At 43.4% G+C, this 23,234-nt stretch overlaps 1 protein-coding gene across 1 annotated transcript; it reads right to left on the reverse strand.

The window, feature by feature from the left end:
* Positions 1 to 351: 351 nt before the first annotated feature.
* Positions 352 to 6,100, reverse strand: Plk2 (polo like kinase 2). Its single transcript, XM_005065546.4, has 14 exons — positions 5,699 to 6,100; positions 5,039 to 5,146; positions 4,774 to 4,890; positions 4,455 to 4,584; positions 4,180 to 4,267; positions 3,677 to 3,772; positions 3,376 to 3,574; positions 3,139 to 3,286; positions 2,711 to 2,808; positions 2,330 to 2,459; positions 1,859 to 2,099; positions 1,616 to 1,745; positions 1,268 to 1,378; positions 352 to 1,134 (listed from the first exon to the last, which is right to left on the reverse strand). Exons 1-14 carry the CDS (start codon positions 5,957 to 5,959, stop codon positions 943 to 945), a joined length of 2,049 nt encoding a protein of 682 aa, XP_005065603.1. The 5' UTR covers positions 5,960 to 6,100; the 3' UTR covers positions 352 to 942.
* Positions 6,101 to 23,234: the final 17,134 nt, after the last annotated feature.

A 23,234-nucleotide genomic window follows, 5' to 3' on the forward strand; every position in this document is an offset into this window, starting at 1 on the left:
TGGACCTACTCAGTAATGAGAGGTCTGCTTGCACAGGATTACTCTGCTTTTTGGTTCTAAGTTAAATGATTTTTGAGCAACTATTTGAGAGATAAAGTGGTTTGGGATTTAGCAGGAGTCCAATATTGGCAGGGGTGAGGGTAGGTATAAAAAGTGGTAGCCCCATTATACTGTCAAGTTGGGTCCACTCAGAAAGTCCATTGTTGCGACTATGACCTTAAAGACTGCTTTCCTAGAGAGCATCACTAGGAAATGCAGAGACCTTCCTGGTGTTATGTATGTGAACACAGCCTGTGTTGAAAGGCTGTGACGACGCAGTGCTACGCAGGAGGAAGGAGAGGAGGCCATGGCTTCTATTTTCATACTCTTTATTGCCAAGAGTTCAAAATGGTCAACATTAAAAAAAAAACATCGTGATAATAAATACTGCTCTTGGGCTGTAATAAATAAAATGTTTATTAACAAGGAATGTACTTTACCAGCCACAAGTGTCTTCAAAAATAACCAAAAAAAAATTATGTATGGCCATAGTTCACAGTTAAGCAGCCAAAAGCTGCTCTGATTGTAGCCTTTAAACAATAAGGGAGCATCCTCCCTTCTCCCTCCCCTTCCGGAAGTATATTCACAGTTCCAAGTCCTCAGGCTGAAAGCACTCTCCACAGAGAGAACCTAAGAGTCAATGCATCTTTCTGAAAAATTGTCCGATAAACCTTTTCAAGACAGGTACTTCAAGGAAAACTGCCTTCTGCTCCACTCTTGGATTGTCCGAAGTCACCTGTTCACCTCAGGCTGGTCTGGTTCCAGCAGTCCAGCAGGCCACTAAGGAACTGTAGTCGTACCACCACCTGTCCATCTTCTCCAACATGCTCTGTATCCCGCCGCTGGCTTCCCTGTTGATCTCACAGTGGAAAAGAGTCCCATAGGGTCCACTCAAAAAGGTTTTCAGTTACATCTCTGTAAGAGCATGTTCAGGGCATATTCCATTCGATTTTTTAATTCTAGGGAACAGCCAGACATCAACAGAGTCGTCAGTCTGAAAGTTGTAGATATCCTGTCCTCATTGATGTATGTGAGAAGGTATTCTTCATTTTGGTTACAGATGATTATTTTTGTATGATCATGGTAGAAATTCACCTTTAAAAATAAACACGGAGATTAGGACTTGCTAAATTCTCCAGAGTGATAAAGGTTCTGCCAAAAATTAAATCAACTAGGTAGAAAAAGGTTTCAGGACCTAAACATGTGCCTCCATGAGAGGCTCTGTTACCTGAAATGTGCCATCATTGAAGAGCATCATTAAGGCTTTATCAGATTTTAACCACTGAAGGAGGTAGAGCCGAGGTCTTCGAATGTCAGTAACACTAGGGAGATCACCACCCTGGAATAAGGCAGGACAAACAGTTAGTGCCTATGAAACCAGGCATCCTGCAGCGCCTCTGAAACTTAAGCCTCAGAAAAGGTCTCAAGATTCCTGGTTCTGCCCCCTAGAGACCCTGAGTCACTGCATCTAAGATAAGACATGAGAATCTGAGCTAAACAAACTTCAAAGTGATGCAGATGCTACTGGATCTAAACTGCTTGGGCTATCTCTGCTCTACATCCTTGAGGGACTTACATCCATGAGGTTCTCCTCCATGTAATGAGAAAAGTATTTCAGCACCGTCACTTGACTAATAAATTGTTCAGGGGCATCTGTTGCTGGGAAAACAGAACATTGGCCAAGTTCCGCATAATAGTGGACTGTTCTAGAAATCAAGAAGGAGAGAAAAGAAAAATTAGAAGCAATTAATCACTGTTTCCAGGTTTCATTAGTGCAAAGGCAGAGAACTGGCAGATTGCATTAATCAGGCATGCTTACTTTTTGTCTGGAAGGAGGCTCATGTGGGCGCCATTGTTGAAAAGGACTCCAACAGTGTGGTCTGAGAGCTGGTACCCAAAGCCGTACTTGTTGGAGTAATCGACCCATTTGGTGACCCACTGAAAGGAGGCAGTCAGCTGCTCTTTGGGAATACAGTCAGCTTCCGGCATGTTTTCTAGACATCCTCGAAGGACTCTTGCTACTGTGTCTGCAACACTTCCCATGGTACTGTCTTCAAGGCCTAGGAAGTCACAGAAACGGAAATGACAGCGTTGTTTACACTAAAGCCACAGGTTCTGGAAATGCCTCTTCCTCCACTAATTTGAAAGACACAGAAACCAGGATTATTCCGTGTCGTTCCTCCAATTCTATAATTTCGCTTCTATGTTAAAGTACAATAACAAATTGTCTCTGCTTACTTAGCAGATAGCACTAGCCTTAGTTTATTAAAACATGGCTTCAAGCACTTACATTCGCTGCTGCTGCTGCAGCTGCCAAGCGTCCCTCTAACTATCATCCGGATCGCATCCCCAATCTGCTGTTTGTTTTCCACTGAGGATGTTCCAGATCTGGCAACTGTGGTGGCGGGCGGTTGGAGCTCCTTGAAAGGGCAAGAAAAGACATACAGTAAGTCAAGGAGTTAAGTCTATTTGTTTTTGGAATTTCAGGTTAAATGAGATTATGGTAATTACTGAAAAAGCTTATCAAAAAGCAACGGCCATAAGCCAGAGAAAGCTACTGCAGCACTCTGCCTGGCAGCATTGCTTCAGCCCCGGTAATCAGGAAAACGCTGATTACCCAAGAACGGAAACGACCTAAACTATCTATATACGTGTGTTCTTCCCAACATACCTCATCTGTTCTGTGTTTGCTAGGTTGCTGGGTTATTGAAGTCTTTTTCAAATCATGCCTAAGCTTGTAAATGTCTTCATCTTCTTTGGACACTTTATCTGTAAATCAAGGAAAAGAATTGTGCTTGTTAATCTATCCCAACGAGGCTGGAACAGAGAAAGCTCCATGTCTTCTGGGCAACCAAAGCAAAAACAGCGTCTCATCATTGCCATCAGCTACAATTATACATGCAGCACACTTCAGTGATTAGGAAACAAATGCTATTGATCAGTTCTAGCTATGTGTTTATTCTGCTGCTAGTGTCAAAATCCAGCAGTATAAAAATATACTGGTGAAATGACACTAATTGTCAACTCAGTCATCAAATTTAATCCTGTACCCAAATGTAATCCTGGGTACAGAAGAGGGAGAGAAGTCTTAAAACTTACTGTGTGTGTCGTTATATCTTGCTTTGTCTTTTTTGCCACCAAAAAGAGCAGCAGCAGCTTTCTTAAAGAAATTCTTAGCTGGGCTTGATAAGTGGAAGTCTGGAACTGTATGGCAGCAGCTGGAGGAGAGCCTGTCTGGAGTGAAGCCCTGTGGAACCAAACCAGAACTTTAGAAACCGCTCCAGCAATCAGGGCAATGACATGCAATTTTAAAGAAAGGTCAGAGAGTTCACTGACCTGCAGAAAGAAGTCATGCCGAATGATGTCATCCAAACTGGGGCGGTCCTCTGGGTTTTTGGACAGCATGCTGGCTATCAAGTGCTTTGCAGGAGCCAGCAATGAAGATGGCATCGTATACCTTGCTTCCCTTATGCACCTGTACGTTTCTTTCAGATTTGTGGTTTCGAATGGAGGCCTTCCCAGCAGCATCGTATACCTGGGTACACAGAAGTTCATCTTCAGAAATGGTCAAAAAGCATTCTTTTGAACATCATGACTGAGTCAAATTTGCTTTTTAGACACTCTGGCGTTTACTTACATCACACAGCCTAAGGCCCAGATGTCTGATTCACAGCCATGTCCTTGTTTGTTGAGGACTTCAGGGGAAAGATAATTTGGGGTACCACATATTGTTCTGAAAAGACAGAATATAACAAGATCTCATTAGAAATATTGAATCCATTAAAAATTTCTCTGGGGGTGATCCAACGGGAAATAAAATCTTGAAATTCTATGCTAAATCTCTACTTGACCATTTTTTAGTATTTTTATTTGACCAAGTTTCTTTTGATATATAATGCCTGTACCATTTTCCCAGTCCATATGATCAATGGTTTACATATTTCAGGCAAAACAAAACATCTGATTGCCTTAATAAACAAGTTAGAGGTGTAAGTTACCCCACTTCATAGTGGACATTTATTTCAGCAACACTGCTAAGGTGCAGATTCCAGTGTGAACTAACTTTCTATGAAGTAACAGCTGGAGCAGAATAAAGGTGTATGTGGTCTCCACGAAACCCAGGTAGGATATGACTCTCACCTCCTCCTGTGTTCTAATGGTTCCAGTCTGGCTGCCAAACCAAAGTCGCCAACCTTCAGTTCCATGGCTTCATTAATGAAAAAGTTCCCTAGGAGGTAGAAAAGACGGAATGTGAATTCCATAGGAGAGGCGCTTCTTTGGAGGCTAGGCGTCCTCCACTGAAGTCATCCATTCAAAAGGCTAGATCCCAATAAAGAACAGTCAGAGGTGATAGGAAAATTTCCCTAACCCACACCCATGCCTCCCCTCCCCAGCTTCTACAGTGGAGGGCTTACCTAGCTTGAGATCTCTGTGCAAGATTTCTTGTTCGTGAAGGTACTTGAGTCCAGACACAATCTGCCTGAGGTAGTATCGGACTTCTGGCTCTGTCAACACCTTTCTTGCTTTCAAGATGTGAGCCATGGACTAGAAAGAGAAGGGGGAGGGGAGAATTTGTCAAACAGAGTTACCCAAACCAGGCTTCCCTTTGCCGGACTAGTGATACAGGTTGGCATGGTGGGAGAATTAAGTGTCACAGCTAAAACCCCAGGTAAAATGTCATCAAACACCACATCAGCTTTCTGTTGGAGTGCACTGACAGGAGTTAGCACTTACCCGCCTACTGCAGTACTCCAAGAGAATGTAAATGTTTTCTTTGTCTTCAAAGTAGTGGTAAAACTGCACCACATGCTTATGATGCAGGATTCTGTGAAGCTCGATTTCTTTGTCGATCTAAGAATAAAGAAAAAACAAGATAAGGCTTATTAACCTGCCATCATCTCTGGGAAGGCGGGGCTTACACATGCAGGAGACATTTTTCTGTTAGGGTAGGGCCATCCCTGCACACAAAGAAAATACTTTACTCAACAGTCATACACACCTTTTCCCTTTGATGAGGTTTAGCTACTCGGCTGTGAGGAATAATTTTTGCAGCGTAGACTTTGTTGTTTGTCAGATCTGTCATTTCGTAACACTTTGCAAAGCCACCCTGAGAGGGAACAAAGCCGAGATGGAATTGAGCATGACAAGAAAATGGAGGGTCACCGTTTAAAATAAATGAATACATAAATGGAAAGAAAACGCAAAGATTGGGGGAACAGAGGGCTGGGCAGAGGGGTGCAATCCGCTTTGTAAAATGGTCCCTTCGGGAAGGGAAATAAATTCCTGGAAACCAGGCCAGTTTCTTGTCTCCCCTCTACAAAGGAGAGCTCTACGGGAGAGGGGAAAGGGAAGTGGAAATTAGCCTCTAAAGAAATTTGACAGGCGAGTTTCCTAGGGGATCAGGTGGTGACAGCTCGGGCTAACTTAGAAGCTCTCAGTCCTTTGGTCTCAGGAGGAAAGCCTAGGCTGAGGATGCAAAGCCGATGCCCAGCGTTGTCAGCGCACAGAAGCCCCGGAGGGCAGGTGAGGGACCCACGTCTCTCGCGCGATGGGGGACCAGAAGCTTGGGGGAGCGAGAAGCGCCAGCTCAGGGTCCCTGTCTGCTTGACTTGCCCGGGCAGCCCGCCCGCCCCGCAGCCGGACACCCGCCACTGCTCACCTTGCCCAGCACTTTGCCCCGGCAGTAGCGCTTCCCCGTGGTGGGGTCGACGATAATCCGCGAGATCTCGGGTCCCGAGTGCGAGTGGTGGTGATGGTGGTGAGGGGCCGCCGGGGTCACCTGGGCCTGGGGCTGCCCGTCTTCAGAGGGCTGCTGTGGTCGCTTCTTCTTCGAGTCCCCGCCGCAGGCTTTGCCCAGCGCCTGCTCGCACATCTTGGTGCCAGCAGCGGGCTGATAGGTGATAGTCCGCAGGAGTTCCATCGTGGCCCCGCCACCCGACACTGCCTGCTGCCACGTCCGAGGCACCGACGACACGCGTCCGGGCTAGCCTTGAGTCTCGAGCCCCCCGTGCCCTCTACCGACCGACTGCTCTGACGTCCAGCTCGGCTTGTGCGAGCGAGAACGAGCCGCGAAGGGTTTATAAAGCGCCGGCTGGGTGGGGGCGGGGCCGCGTGACGTCACGGAGAACGCCCCGCCCTCCGGCTCCCGAGCGAGCGCCGCGGATCCGCGTGGGTTGGCCGCGAGGCTTCGAACCCGGCTTGGAGGTGGCGGTGAGCCGAGTGCCCCCGGTCGGTCGCACGCCCTGACCTTGGACGTGGAAAACAGAAACCCCAGGGCGGACGCCCTGTCGGGTGGCCGGCCGGTGCTGGGCGGCGGTCGGGGGAGCCGCCTGGTTGGAACCACCCCCTCACTGCCACCCTGACCACCGCGCGACCTGCAACCAGCGAGCCACGCAGAGCGGCGCCCAGAGACCCTGAGCGCTTAGGGGCCACCGCCCCCCGCCCTACCGCAGGGCTCCTTCCCGCCTGTCCAGGGCTCCGTGGACCGGGCGGCTCAGTGGCTGGGTTGGCCGCACTCGGCCGGCCGGCTCCGGGCTGAGTTAGAGCCGCTTCGGAACGAGGCGCACTCCCGGTCGCAGATCGGGGTGACCTGGGGTGGCGGGGAGCATCCGAGCCCCCTGCCGCCTGTTCCCATCGCCTAAAAAGTGGCTCCCCTGTCAAAGGTCAGGCCCTTACCCTTGGGTGGGGGTCTGAAGACCCGCAAAGGTCTGCTAGGCAACAAGTCTAACCATCGGAAAGCAAGAGCGCCATCCTGTGGAATTTTTCAGAAAAGCGATTAACGGTCTGAGTGGGCCGTGGTTGGCAACAAACTGGGCTTTGACAGTGGCGCTGAAAGTGTGCCCCGTTGCTAATTATGATTTTACAATTGAAGTCATCATTTATGACTTCTTGTTCCAAGCAGGTGACTCAAATTGCGTGGATCAAACGGCTCACTGGGTGTCGCCGCCTTAGTACGCGAATCTAAGGACCTCCTCCCCCCCTCACTGTGGGATGAAGGGGAGAATACAGGCAGCTGAGTGGCTGTCAGCAAGCTCTGAACTTACTGCTCAGTCCTAACTATGCAGAGGCAGACCCGTTTTTCTTGTTCCGATGGCAGTGGTGCGAGCGCTTATGGAGTACTGCTCAGTATTTTTGGAGTACTGTATTAAATGCTACCAGCCATCTTGAAATGCCAATGTCCTCTTAAACCAACTCTGAATCAAAAACACTGTCGTGTTAGGGGAGGGAAAATAATAGTCCCTCTACCTTTCTGAAACAGACTTGTGGTTCTTCAAGCAGGGCAGATGAACCGCAGAAACACAAGCTTACTCATACACGCGGAAGATATACGGTGAAGAGTACCCTCAGAGAAGGCTTAGAATTGAGGTTCGGATGCTATCTTAAGCCGGAATAAGAGCGTGAGGAAGGCAGGAAAAAGAGAAGGCAATCAGAAACAAGGAAGTAAATGGGAGTAAGGTTTGTTATTTTTCACTGATAAAATTGTTAAAGTATTTTTCTGGCACAGGAGACATTCTTAGGAATTGAGTTTTTAATGAATGTCATTTTTTTCCTTACAAAAGAACAGTATGTCATTTTCATAGCTTCTGTGTCTAAACAGCTCAAAATTATCCTGACTCAGAGTTATATTTAGGGTGACATATTCTGGTTTCCTTTGGACATAATGGAATGACATGGTCTAGTCTACACTTCCCCTACCTTACAGGTGAGGAAATCAGACAATTTAAATAGCTATTATCAATATTTTTTCATAGAACCCCCAAGTTATGTTAGGTCAACTACATGTCCACCCTTTTATTTCAGCTAAAGTGGTACATAAGCAGTTCTTTTGTATAGGACTCTGTGACACTTAGAATTCCAGATTAATTCCTCCAGGCCACTAACAAACACTGGGAGCTCTAATATCAGTCAACAATTACAGACCTTTACCTCATCTCCTGTACTCCTAACTGTACAAAGGAAGCTTCATAAACACTGCAGTGTAGACCAGGCAAGTCCTTCTCCTGTCACTTTCCCTTTCTGTGCGTTAAGTCACTGCAAGCCCAGGCATGTTTTTCACATGGGTAAGTAGACTTTAACCCAAGATTATCCCAGGCTTGAATAAGAGGAGGGACTGGAAATGGAACAGCAGAATTACACACCACCACCACCACCTTTATTTATAAACTTGGTATGACCTTTGCTCTCCAGTCTTGTGCAAAGCAGCTGAAGGAGCCTGCTGGTTTGGAGGAGACTGCCCTCCTTTCCCACTTTTGCACTAATCCTTGTGTGTGTGTGTGTGTGTGTGTGTTCACATGTTTGTGCATGTCATGATTAAAAGACTGAAGAACATAGTTAAGACTTTTTAAATCTCAGTTTTGTGTCATACACTGTGAGATACTGTTTATAAGATATACATTAGTATTTGGTAGACGGTTGACCATCATGTGAAATTCAGTTCTGAATCAAATAGCAATGCTGAGTCTGAGGGCCCTCCTTGCCAACTGGACAAGACTGATTTTCTTTATAGTACTGCCACCATGTGGACAGAACTAAAACTGTAGTGCAAACAACAACAAAACTACTTTCCACTGGTGATAGATCTCTAATTACAAAATATTTCTCTGTGGATCTATGGTCTGAATGCAAATTTTACTGCCAACCTCCCAATGGGGCTTCTGGTGAAAAAACAGCAAACTGATATCAACTTTAAAAGATCAAACAGCAAAATTACCCTAAACAAGGAAAGAACAGCCTTTCTCTTGCAGCCTTATGATGAATTTGCAGTAAAAAAAAAAAAAGCTGTTAAACTAGACAAGCTTATCAAAGAAATAGAACAATGAGCCTAACAGTAGATCCCCATCTAGAAAGAACTTTTGTGTGTGGGAAGATGTGACACATTAGTGAGGAAAGAATGAGATGGCTTAGTACGTGGAGATTAGAATCAAAGCACATTTTCCATACACGGAGAGAAAAAAAAAAACACCTCCATCTCGTTCTGCCATGAGATTCCTATGTCAGGGGAGCCTGGCTAGGGGCATTGGTGGGAAAAGTGTTTCAACAGATGTAGCTATTCCTTATAGAAACCAAACATAAAGCATAACGGTTCAGTAGGGATGGAATTTACTCATTGCAACCATAGTGGGGAGGACGAGGAAATCAAATGCCATGGGTCCTGTCTTCGAGGCTCTAACAGGAGCTCTGGGGTTATGTGTGGGAAGGAGAGAAGCAGGGAGCAGGTCATTCGCATCATCAGATAGGCTTGATCAAGATCTGGTTGGTCAGCCGGGCGTTGGTGGTGCACACCTTTAATCCCAGCACTTGGGAGGCAGAGGCAGGCAGATCTCTGTGAGGTCTAGGCCAGGCTAGACTGATAGCCTCCAAAACAATACAGAGAAACCCTGTCTCATAAAACTGAAAAAAAAAAGATCTGGTTGGTCGGTCAGCAGCTCGGGCTCTTGGGTCCTCCTGAGGGACAAGAAAGATGCTGCCTGGGTGGCTTCAGGGTCCTCCACAGAAGGTTGTCCACCCAACTGGTTGCTCCTAGAATTCTAAATGACTGTTAGAGATGGTGACTCGGAGCAAAGGCCAAGGTGCAGAGGGTCTTCTTTAGGCTTAGGACAGGCTACAACTGGTGACTTTTAAGAGCCATTTTGGCATCTGGAACCGGACATTGAAGCCAACAGTTGAATATTACAGCCCTGTAAGCACTGAATGTTTCTTAAGTGAATTGGTGACAACACAGTAAAACAGGAATCTAATTCAAAGGTTTGAGGTAGCAAAGGAGACAAGAGGCAGAAACATCCACCAAGCTCCTTATCCTGTTTCCAGTCCCCTCATTATCTGAGACCTGCGGGAAGAGTCAGTGATCACACAAAACAAAGATTTTAAGTCCCTGCTAGGACACATGAGTGTACCAGAGCTGTCAAAACACCACAGCATGGATATTTTCACTGTCTTCTTTTCCTGATATCTCTGAACATTGAAAATTCCAAGGTCAAAGCTGCTGGTTACTGGTCTCACCTGACACATCTCTTTCTCTTTTGCAGATGGCCACTCCTCCCTGTGTTTGTCACATGGTGGCTCTCCAGTGCACACATACCTGTTGTTCTCAGCCTCCTGTTCATTTTACGACAGAGACTTCCTGTATGACTAACCCACCCAATCATTTAACCTTAGTTATCTCTAAAGCCACTACTGCAAAATATGGTATTCTGTTAGAGATCTTACATGAATTTGGGGAGAACTGACTGGCAGGCATCCCGTTGAGTGTACCTGTGAGTGAATCTCTGGTTTGGGTTTGCATCTGGACATACCTGTGAGGGATTGTGGAGATCCAGGTAACTGAAGTTGCAAGACCTGCCAACTGTGGACAGCGCCATCTGTGGACTGGACTCCTAGGCTGACTTAAAGGTGACAGTGTGCTGAGTGCTAGCATTCCGCTCTACCCCTGACTGCAGATACAATGTGACCAACTGAGACTATACCCTGGGACTGTGTGAGCGTAAATGAACCACTCTTTCCTCAAGTAGATTTGGTTAGATATTTCACAGCAACCAAACAACTAATACAAATCATGTTAAAAACAAAACAAAACAAAAATTACAGGGATGAAGAGTTGGCTCAGTGGTTAAAAGCACTTGCTGTTCTTGCAAGGGACCCAGGTTCAATTCCCAACACCCGAATAGAGGCTCATAACTTCCTCAGGCACCAGGCATACACTGACATGCATGCAACCAAAGCACTCACATGAATAAAATATATCTTTAAAAAACATTTAAAATATCTGCAAACGGAGTAAAGACTTTACAAAGAGAAGATAGTATTAGTGAAAGATATGGGCAATAGCTTTTGAACACAAAGAGGGAGATCTAAACAGCATGAAAAGAACACTATATCAAAACACTGTCAGGAAATTGTTGAGAACGTCAACTCACATCAAAAGATAGTTTAACATGGTGAAAGATAAGCTATGTAGTGACTACAATAAAATGGACACATTAAAAATGTAACATGTTTGGGCATTCAAGAATCAGCAGTTTAACATGGTGAAAGATAAGCTATGTAGTGACTACAATAAAATGGCCACGTTAAAAATGTAACATGTTTGGGCATTCAAGAATCAGCAACTAGACTGCAAACACATATCCATTAATGAATTACAGTGTTCACAGAAGCAAGGATGGCAAATCTGTTTGATCGTTTGAATTTTACCTAAACTTTTGGGGTGTCCCTTCATGGTCATCAGATGATGCCAGAGAAATTGGGGTTCCCCTCTTGGAGCTCTTAGTTTGTCTCAAACAGAACTTCAAGGCTTGCCTATATCCCAAGTTCTGGGGTTGACAGTGTATGTCACCATCCAGCTTTTCTTTGCAACTCCAGTAAAATTGGCCAATAAATCTAGGTGAGGAAGATTTTTCTGAAGAGCACATGGCATGAGGGAAGTGACCCAGTACAAGAATACTTCAATATGGGGGTGAGCTTCTAAGATTTGGGATCAGATTTATACATATCAGGGTCTGAGTTGAAATGGGTATCCTGACTCATAGAGGCTAGAGCTATAACAAAACACTTTCATTTGGATAATTGCAAACAACAGAAACACATTTCCCTCATTTCTAGAGGCTGGAAGCCCGAGATAAAGCCTCCCCAGTGGGTTCTGTGTCACAGCCCTCTTGCTGAGCCATCTTGTGGTGGACTGGAGCCAGAACACCTCCTACAACCACACTTGTAAAGACAGCAGAATCCATGTGACCTCGTGGGTATCAGGCCCAATGTGCACCAGCATTCAGCAACTTACCCCAGGATCCAGAGACTTCAATTGTGAAGCTGAAAAGAACACAAGCTTTGTACTATATGTCTCCTAAACTGTTACATTACACTTGGAAATTTGACATTCAATGTTTTTGAAAATAACCTTCCCATGAGATAAAGGGTTAACTTGGTTTCTGTAGTATTTATTTTGATGTAATGGCTCTTGGGGGGAAAAAAAGTGTGGTGAATCTTAGCCAGTAACTTGATTTAAAATCTTTGTTAGAAATGTATTAAAATATATCATCAAAATCCACCTTCGTTCTTATTGCTGGTTAATCTAGCTGTGTATGAATGTTATCTTCTTCCTATTTTCTGCACTTTTTTTGGCAGACTCTCACTAATGCAATGTTGATCCGGTAACTGTGCATCTGTTGTCTGGGCATAGGTCGCCCTCTGTTGGTGGTGAATGATAATGCCAAGCAATGCATTAAGGTTACTTTAGGAGTTGCATATCCAAGGGGAAAATCATTTCACTTTTTCAGTCCATCATAGAGGGCTCAATCAGCCTACAAATTCAACTTATCTAAAGTTGAAATTTAGAAAATGTATTTGTTGTCACCACCTTCTCCAGGGTCTAGCCAGTGGATCTGCCTGATCCTCCCTTCCTCATGAGTTACTAAACCAGCATAATCCCTGACTCCATTCTAAATAGTTATCCTTATACCCACAGGTAAGTGTAGTGTTTGTGCCTCATCAGGATAACTTCGTTTTGTAACAGATGGTGACCACTATAGAAAAGCACAGTCGATTACCAGTCAGAGTTGTGGAGCTCACCCAACTGATGCATATACAATTCCTGTGCCTAAGGCTTAGGGAACACTGAAGAAGTCAGAGGAACAGAAAGTTTGCTGAGACATCACGTCTCCAAGAAATGTCAGAGAAGCTACACCCACAAATTCTTGCAAGCATGGCTGCCTTAACAAGATCAGAACAAGGACAGCACCAATAGGCACGCTAATGTGGAAAGTAGGAGGCTTGGCAGGCCTCAGGCCTAGACAAAACTAAAATAAACCCTTTCTTTCTTAGGTTGTTTTTTTTCAGGATGTGTATCACAGAAGTAGAAATGAAACTAGAACAGGTAATAAGAGCTGAATAAAAACATTAGAGGAAAATGTGAACTATGACATTAGCAAATGAACCTCAGTAGTCTGTCAACGGAGTAATCACGGGTGAATAAAATCCATTCCCAAATGCAAGGATGCTCCATTGTGAAAGATCCAAAATTATTGATATCTAAAGTAATCTAGTATTAAATGTTTGAGAAACACAGAGGGAAGCAAGCATGTTCATAAACAGCAGAGACATTTAATAAAAATATATATTTATTGCTAATATAAATGATAATTAATGGATACTGAACATGATAAACTATGGGTTTCTTAGCTTAGAGGATAGCATCACAGTTGATGGGAAAGCACTAGACACACAAGACTGAAGTGAAGATCGAACAAGGCATTTTTGTCAATAAAATTTCCTCTGGAAGTGCAGATTCTGTAATTGAAGAAACGCAAAAATCACTTAGACGCATAAGACAACGAAAGCAAATGCTAGAAAGTATGGATGCAGCTTTCCTGTTGACTGTCAGCTCAACTTCTCCATGTTCTATGCTCTAAGCATGTGGTGCCTTCAGCAACAGTGTCTCACCGTCAGGTCGTGGGGCTAACTGGGCACTGACCATCACCTGTAGTGTGCAGGTGGGTCTATGGGAGTAAGGCATCTCTGTAGTAAGATGACACAATGATATATACCCTAATGGGGGTTTAAAGTTATTATCAGTTCCAGCCAGCTACTAACCCTAAAGTTCCAGTAATGACCTGCCTGCCTACAAGAGATGCCCACTATAACGATATTCGATGCTATATAGGGAAAACAATATATTTATTTACCAGAGAGAGAGGGAGAGAGTCGCACAGACCAGGAGTTAGAAGCATGGCTGGCTTCCAGGAGAAAAAAGGGAAGCCCCTTTTCCTTTCACTTCCTTGACCTCGCCCTGATGGGCGGATAGCTTTGTGAGGTTCACTCCTACAATTCCCCTTTTAGTCTAAATAGAAGATTTAAATTTGATACAAACTCAAATATATACAACATATATACATAGAGGGTGATAATTAAGTTATAATCTACTTATCCTAAACTAAACATATCCATTCCACCTAAATTCTAAACTTATCTGAAAAGGATGCCTAAGTCTGAACACCTCTTTCCAATCCCAACCCTAAAATAATTGCAAATTAACACTAACAGGTGTAAACTATCTTCTAATGTCCATAGTAGGGAGAAGGGATGTGGAATTCTCAAATTTACTTCCTGCTGAAGTGGGACGATGGCAATCATGGGGACCTGTGGGAAGAAATTGTTAGTGTAACAAGAGTCTTAAGTAGGTCAGTTAGTCTCTGTTTTGCAGGAGAGGCTTGACTGAAGTTCCGGATTAGATTTCTGATTTTGACGGAAGCTCTTGTCTGAAGCTCTGATCAGATTGTGGAAGATGCACTCTATCAGTTCCTTGGCCTGACGATGTGTCGAGTGATGTAGTTCCAAGCTGGTTTCAGGATGGTGCTTGTCAGGTGGGGTCGATGATGTGGGGCAGTTTAGATGTATCCAGTTGAATCAGGCGGAGTCGGGGAAGTGAATCCACATTCTCTTTCTGAAGCAGTTGAAGTTCGCTGTCAAGGAATCCCTTTGTCTCTGGAAAACTGAAATATTAATGTTAGCACAGAAATTTTAAACTTTTATGTGTATGAATACTGGGAAAGGCGACCCTAAGGAAGATAATATGCATGAAGGAGATTAGAGTTTTAGAAAGAATCAAATATACACAGATGACAGTCCCCATATATATATATATATATATATCTTTTTTGTTGTGTTGTTGTTGTTTCTGTCTTATATCAATGGCTCTTTGATATAATACAGAAAGTCTGAATTGCATTTTAACAATATGCTTGGGTTTAAAGCAGGAGAGCCAATCCAACTCCAAAGCCAGCATTAATTAGATGAATTGGGACTCAGGCATATTAAGAAGTGGAGTAAATAGAAATTACAATAACAAAATAGAGAGATTTAGACATTGATAACACATTATATTATTGCATGTTTGGTGGTCCTCTGAGTAGCTAGCCTTTCTTCTTTAGGTATCCATATACCTAGGATTTTTTCACTGTTCAGAACTAATTGTCCTGTAAAGACACAAACAGAATACTTCTCTTTCCTTTAATGAGGTCTCCTTATACATAGCAGACCTTGTAGATGAGCTGTCATCCTTCCTCCTCCTGAGACGTTTTCTGTTCTGATCGAATCTTAATTAATTTAGATGGGACCCAAAGCTTTTCTTCTCCTGTGGAAACAAAAGCATAACCCCTTCCCCAATGTAACACATATCCTGGTTTCCAGACTGAGGTCATAACATCCTTAAAATACACTGGTTGGTTCAGTTCAGGAGTCTTCTCTGTAGTCCAGTGTCTTTCTGCTGCAGTTTGTCCTTTTTCATCAGCATTAAGAAAATTCAATGTTAGTAAAGCATTATGTAACCTGTGTTCAGGGGTCTTTGTTCTCCCTGGCTGTTTATGAAGCATCTCTTTTAAGGTTTGGTTAGATCCTTCAATCACTGCTTGTCCTGTGGGATTGTAAGGTATACCAATTACATGTTTTATATTATAATATTTGAAGAATTGTTCCAATTTACTGGAGACATATGCTGGAGCATTGTCAGTTTTTATTGTTTTAGGTATACCCATAACAGCCATCACCTCTAAGAGGTGTGTAATAACAGAGTCAGCCTTTTCAGAGCTGAGGGCAGTAGCCCATTGGAATCCTGAGAACGTGTCTATGGTATGGTATACATATTTTAAACTGCCAAATTCTGGGAAGTGAAAAACATCCATTTGCAAAAGTTCATTTCTGTGAATACCTTTAGGATTACAACCTGCTGGTAATGGAGTTTGGTTGTAGAATGAGCAACTGGAGCAATTTTTTACTATTTCTTTGGCTTGTTGCCAGGTGATAGAAAAATCCTTCTTTAAGCCTTTGCTGTTAACATGGTATTTCTTATGAAATTCTGAAGCTTCTAACAGATTACCTACTAACAAACGATCAATTTCACCATTGCCTTGTGCCAGAGGACCTGGCAGGCCTGTATGGGATCTGATGTGTGTTATATATATAGGATGAGTCCTGTTTCTGATAGTTTCCTGTAATTGTAAAAATAATGAGGTTAATTCTGTACTATCAGGAACAAATTCTGCAGTCTCAATGTGCAAGACAACACTTTCTGCATACTGAGAATCCGTGACTATATTGAGAGGCTCTGTAAAGTCTTTAAGTACCATGAGAATGGCATATAACTCTGCCTTTTGTATGGAGTTGTAAGGGCTTTGAACTACTTTACTTATATTTCCTGATTTATACCCTGCCTTACCTGATTTGTTTGCATCCGTGTAGAAGGTAAGAACTCCAGAAATAGGTGTTTGTCTCACGATACGTGGAAGAATCCAAATTGTTTTCTTTATGAATTTGATTCTCTCTGTTTTGGGATAGTTATTACTAATAGTTTCCAAAAAGTCACTGCAAGCTATTTGCCAATACTCATTATCCTTCCATAAGGAGGAAATTTCATCATTTGTTAAAGGTACAATAATTTCAGCTGGGTCTTTCCCAGTCAGTTGACGAAGCCTTAACTTACCTTTTAATATCAAATCAGAGATCTTTTCTATATACGTTTACAATTTCTTATTCTGTTTATGTGGCAGAAATACCCATTCTAGTATGATGTCTTCCCTCTGCATTAATATTCCTGAGGGGTATTCTCTAGATGGCAAAATAACCAGAATACAGTCCAGTTTTGGATCCACATGGTCTACATGTGCTTCTAATATTTTCTTTTCTACCCATTCTAATTCTTTTTCAGCCTCAGCTGATAGTACTCGTGGGCTGTTTAGGTCTTTATCTCCTTGTAAAGCCATTTTTAGGTGTTTCAAATCATGCCCTTCTACACCGATAATTGTCTGTAATTGAGAGATTTCTCCTAATAGTTTTTGAAGATCATTAAGAGTCCGGTAACGATCTCTTCTGATCTGTACTTTCTGCGGTCTAATTTTCTGAGCATCTATTTTATAACCTAAATAGTTAATAGAATCTCCTCTTTGTATTTTTTCTGGGGCAATTTGTAATCCCCAGTGAGGCAAAGTTTCTTTTACTTCTTCAAACATCTTTTCCAAAGTATCCTTATTTGAATCAGACAATAATATGTCATCCATATAATGATATATTAATGAATGTGGAAATTTTTTATGAATTATTTCTAGAGGTTTATTTACAAAATATTGACACAAAGTTGGGCTGCTGTTTAACATACCTTGAGGTAGTACCTTCCACTGGAATCTCTGTAGCGATCAGGAATTATAGGTAGGTACCGTGAAGTTGAACTTTTCTCTGTCGTTTTCTTTTAACGGTATGGTGAAGAAACAATCTTTTAAGTCTATAACTATAATTGGCCAATCCTTAGGAATTAGAGAAGGTAACGGCATCCCAGGTTGTAGGGACCCCATAGGCTGAATTACCTTGTTGATGGCTCTAAGATCAGTAACCATTCTCCACTTACCAGACTTCTTCTTGACAACAAAAACAGGTGAATTCCATGCACTAGTTGATTCCTCAATATGTCCAGCATCTAGCTGTTCCTGAACTAACTTCTCCAAAGCCTCTAACTTCTCAGATGTCACAGGCCATTGACCCACCCAGACGGGTTCATCTGTCAGCCATTTTAAGGGTAGAGCTTTTGGTTGCTCTATTGGTTTGACACTAGCATCCTGCTTCTATACAGCCTGTACATTTGATGACGGAGCAAAGGCACGGTGATAGGGTGATAGGAGCAGCGTAGATCTCAATCCTGATCGCAAGAAAGAAGAGCAGAGAGGCACGCTGCGGGTAGTGCAAGTCCTTTGAAAACTCAGAGTCCTCCCCAGTGACACAAGGCCATGGAGGTGAGGGTGTAATGATTTCACTGGACCCAAGATAAACGATAAATGGGCGTTTATTGGGGAACACTCACACAGATGATAATAAAGAACTGTGGGAGCGCTTCTTCGCCCTTCTATCAGATTGACTGACCCAAGAGAAAGAGACCACGCAACTGAGACCACACCTCATGCTTCCATCCACCTGAAGCCACGCCCACACTGTAGGGGTGAGCCCACAAAACTCTTCATGCCCATAAGGGCGAGGATAGGGAAATTTAGCACAGGTGAGGATAAAAGGAAGTGAAAGAGAAAAGGAATCTCTTTCTTTTCCTCTGGAAGCCTGCCACGCTTTCTGTCCACCCAGCTTGTATGTCAATAAATATATGATATTCCATATTGCATTGGCCTCCCGTTTCCACTGGTGTCAGAACTAGAGAGGAAGCCTACACCTTCAAAAAGGTAGGACAGCCTCCATCTGCCCAGCCAGGCCCGCACCGTGCCACGGCAGGCTAAAGAACTTCAGCCCTCAGGAGTGTGCACCACAACCTATGCAGAGCAGCCATCGGGACCTGCTAGTGCTGCCGGCCATCAGGTGAGTGCAGTTAGCTTTCTGCCTCTGGCGGCAGCTTTCTTTGCCCTGGGAGACCATGCAAAGCCTCTCCACTCTCTCTCTTTCGCGACAGATCTCATTCGGGCAGAGCACTAGTCTGCCTGGCACACTGCCTCACGGTAGTGCTAAAGAACTCCAGCCTTTGGAAAACAGCAGCGTACCCTTCTCCCGTTGCCTGTGCAAACCCGTGGCTTTTGGCCCAGCGGGATTCCAGCCGCTTCCCTTACCCCAGGGAAACTGCAGGGGTGTTCGCCATTCATTCCTGTTTGCCATTCATTCCTGCCACAGCCGACTGCCAGGAGCCAGGGGATTCACACGCTGGCCTCCCGCCATCAGTGACCCACCACCGGCCTGATTCTCCCCTGCTGCCACCGAGCACGAGTTAGTCACAGACCCTCCCACTCCAGCCCACTTCAAGAGGCGGGGCGTTGGTGGTACACGCCTTTAATCCCAGCACTCGGGAGGCAGAGGCAGGCAGATCTCTGTGAGTTCGAGGCCGGGTTGGACCGATAGCCTCCGAAACAATACAGAGAAACCCTGTCTCGTAAAGCCCCCCCCCCAAAAAAGGAGGCGCTTGCACTGCACTGCCTCTCAGAGCTCCCACCACAGGCAACCGTTTCGGGGTTTGCCTGCTGCTTCCTCTAGCAAACTTCTCCCACTGCAGAGCCGCTGCCAACACCCCAGCGCCGCCACCACTGCTGCCTGCTGAGTTCCCTTGTGTTGGGGCGCCACAGACCAGCACAAAAGTCAGAGCAAAGCCCTGTGCGCCTGGTGTGGCACCCCAGTCCACTTCTCCCATTGCAGCGTGGCTTCGATAAACAGCATAGCCGCGTGTCCCTCAGCCTTCCCAGACTTTTCCCTTCCCAAATCTGTTCCTTAATTTTGTACAGGCTGTTGTTAGCATTTCCAGGTTCCTTTTGGTGAAAAGCAATCTTCTCCAGGGAAGCCGTGTTTGGCAGTACACCTGCGCCATCTGCTGGCCAAGCGTGGTATCAACAGGTATTTTAATTCATAGACAAACACCAACTAGAGGTGATTTTTTCCAATTCAGTAATTATTAATTGGTGGTAATAACATTTAATTATAATATGGCAGGTAACTTAACACTGTAGGATGTTAGAGATTTCATTACCAATGTCATGAGTTATACAGTAAAAGACAATTATGATATATTTCAAATGTATTTGTGTACCATGTTCGTGATTAGTGTGTTAATACATGTAATCACATGGAAGAAGCTTTGCAAACAGACAGAGAATAGAAAAATTGTACAAATGATTAAAAAATTAGAATAAAAATTCAGGAAAAAAAGGATACTTTGGAACTTAATCTGAACAACCTTCAAGACACATTTAAATCAATGTCCACTATGGCTACGATAGAGTCTAGCCAGGAGGAACATATCAAATTAACAGGGTCAATTCAATCTGTGTCTGAAAACAATGGCCATCTAGCAGACCGGGTAATTTTCCTGGAAGGCAAAATAGATGCCTTTAGAACCTTAGGGATGATGGTATGAAAAGCTTGGAAGCACAATTGACTGAACAGTCCAAGGAGAGTATTAACTCATTGGAACAATTTTTAATGCAGGAAATCCCATTCCTCAGAGATGACATGGTCTCAAAATTGCAATATTTAGAAGATTCACCGTCTGAAACATCAGACGCTGAGGCACTAGATGCGAGGTTACCAGGAAATGAAAGAAACATAACTACTAGATACCAAAGAGACCTTCCTAAGGTGGCCTTTCCAGGAACTATGACAGAAAGGCCAGCATCACGGAGGAACCAAACCGGTTCCACTACACATAAATGAGAACCTATTTCCACCAAAGAACTGAAGGGAATTAAGCAAACTATGGTGGCTTATGGGGTCCACAGTCCTTATGTTAAAGAATTATTAAGCACAAGGGCAATGGCCTGCGACCCCCAGAGGGGATCCCCGACCCACGGGGATGAGGTGATGAGGGTCGCTACTAATTTGGTGGGTCTTCACGAGCAGATCCGATCTTAATAAGCAAACTTCAAGAGGTTAAGGGAAACAGGCTCAAGACAACTTTTGCTGATCAAGAGCGTTTATTCTTGGGGTGAAATAGTTTTTATAGGAAGAGTATCTCAGGGGGCGGTACAAGCATGTCAATCAAGTCTCACTCAAATATACACCAAATAAGGTAAAGACGAAGCTGTAATTTTCCATCAGTTGCATTCCGCAAATGCTTGTCAGCGTAAGCCAGGTGCAGGAATTAGGGAGGGGTAAAAAGTATTCAAAGGAACACATTAACCTTTTGTTAACAAAGACAATTGCTCTATAAGGGTTACTTCCACCTATCATTATGGTAAAAGCATCCAAAGGAACACATTAACCCTTTGCCAACAAAGGCAATTGTTCTATAAGGGTTACTTCCCCCTGGCTAGGTGGGTGGGCTGCCCTGTGTAAATTTAACTTTTGTGGTTAGCTTTTTCCTTTGTCTCAAGGGCATGTGTGCCCACAGTCACGTAGGCAGAGGCCAAGAAATGGCTGACAGACTCCATTTTGTTCAAGGTTCTTAGCAGTCCCCAACAATGGCCAATAAAATTATTCTCTCGGATTGGTTATCAGCGGTGCTGGACCATTCTTCCCAAATACAACGGAAAGCTTTGCGGAAGCAGGAAGCCAAGGCCCTCTAACTTCAAGGTCTGAAGGACTGCTTTGAAGCTTCTCAAAGTAAGATTATTGGGGAGGGAGAATTTGCTGAACCGCAGGTCTTAGCTGGCTATGATGAGCATACATTTCATTTATGCCACACAGCCACACTGAGTGCTTTGAATGGGTTTGTGAACCAGGAGAAAAAGTTGAATCATATTCAAAAGTGGTACAGGGTCCAAGAGAAAGATTCTCTGAATTCGTACAAAGTTATCCAGAGCAATAGACTTACAGATAACTGATCCAAATATTAGGCAACTTCTTACAGAATCTTTGGCTTATGAGAATGCAAACCCACAATACAAACAGATGCTGTGGCCATTAAAGATCAGATCAGCACCATTGGAGGAATGAGTCTTGTATACAGCTAATATTGAGTATGACAATAGAGAGACAGGAACCGGGGTAGGAGAGGCCATTTCTAAAGGATTAAAGAGGCATCAAGATGAAAAATGGCCTAACCTTGAGGAGATACAGACTTGGGTTGGGAAAGCAATCTCCAGAAGTTTCAAAAGACATCAAAACCCTAGATGTTTTAACTGCAGTAGAATAGGACATTTGAGTAGGAACTGTAGACAAAGCATTCTGAGATATAATGCTTCTACCAGGAATGCTTCAAACAGAAGTCCTCAGACTTTTGGTTTCTGCAAGAGGTGTAGCAAGGGAAAACACTGGGCCAAGGAATGCTGGTCGACCACAAACAGACAAGGTAAACCTTTGCAGCCAGGAAATGGGTCCAAAGGCCTCTTGGTGGAGGCCCCCAGATCAAAGGTGGTCAGGTCTTTCTCAGTAACAATGGAGGATAGCCTCTCAAAGGACAATTAGAAAATCCACTGCCTATTGTAAAGACTAATGACACTGTGGATGACAGATTAGTTATTGAGGAGGAACTAGTTAATACTGGAGGAAACATAAAAATGTACATTTTGGCAGATTTCTGTACAGGATCACAGACCCAAATTACAAGTAAAAATGAATAACAAGGTATTTTCCAGGGTCCTGGACAATAAAACTGATTTCACAGTAATAACTCAGAAAAACTGGCCTTCAGGATGGCCGTTAAAAAAAGTAAGTGTTCAATTTTTAAGAATCGGGACCTTATCTCGTGAAACAAAGTACACGATAGATAGAATGTATTGGACCAGAAGGGCAGAGAGGAAGTTTGAGGTTATATGTCACAGATATTGCTATGAATCTCTGGGGTTGTGATTTATTACAGCAATGGAATACCCAAATTAACATTTCTCCTGTATCAGATATGAATCATAGACAAGCTCTTGATGGTAGAAAAAATATTGTAAGGCATTACAGAAAACAGATACTAAATATACAGGCTGTACAGAAACAGGATGCTAGTTCCAAACTTACAAAGCAACCAAAAGCTTTACTCTTAAAATGGCCAATAGATTAACCTGTCTGGTTAGATCAATGGCCTTCTGAGAAATTAGAGGCTTCAGAGAAGTTAGTTCAGGAATAGCTAAATGCTGGACATATTGAAGAATCAACTAGTGCATGGAATTAACCTGTTTTTGTTATCAAGAAGAAGTCGGGGAAATGGAGAATGGTTACTGATCTCATAGCCATTAACAAGCTAATTCAGCCTATGGGCTCTCTACAACCTAGGATGCCACTACCTTCTCTAATATCTAAGGATTGGACAATTATAGTTTTAGATTTAAAAGATTGCTTCTTCACTATATCATTACAAAAAAAAAGACAGAGAAAAGTTCACTTTCACTGTACCTACCTATAACAATTCTCAACCAGGACAGAGATTTCAGTGGAAGGTGTTGCCACAAGGAATGCTAAATAGTCCAACTTTGTGCCAGTATTTTGTGCATAAACCTCTGGAAATAATTCGTAAATGATTTCCACAATCATTAATATATCATTATATGGATGACATATTACTGTCTGATTCAAATAAAGGTACTTTTGAAAAGATGTTTGAAGCAGTAAAGGAAACATTGCCTCACTGGGGATTACGAATTACCCCAGAAAAAGTACAAAGAGGAGATTCTATTAATTATTTAGGTAATAAAATAGACTCGCAGAAAATTAGACCGCAGAAAGTACAGATCAGAAGAGATCATTACCAGACTCTTAATGATCTTCAAAAACTACTAGGAGAAATCTCTCAACTACAGATGATTTTTGGA

Source organism: Mesocricetus auratus, unplaced genomic scaffold (assembly GCF_017639785.1).
Source record: "Mesocricetus auratus isolate SY011 unplaced genomic scaffold, BCM_Maur_2.0 Super-Scaffold_100020, whole genome shotgun sequence".
Lineage (NCBI taxonomy): Eukaryota > Metazoa > Chordata > Mammalia > Rodentia > Cricetidae > Mesocricetus > Mesocricetus auratus.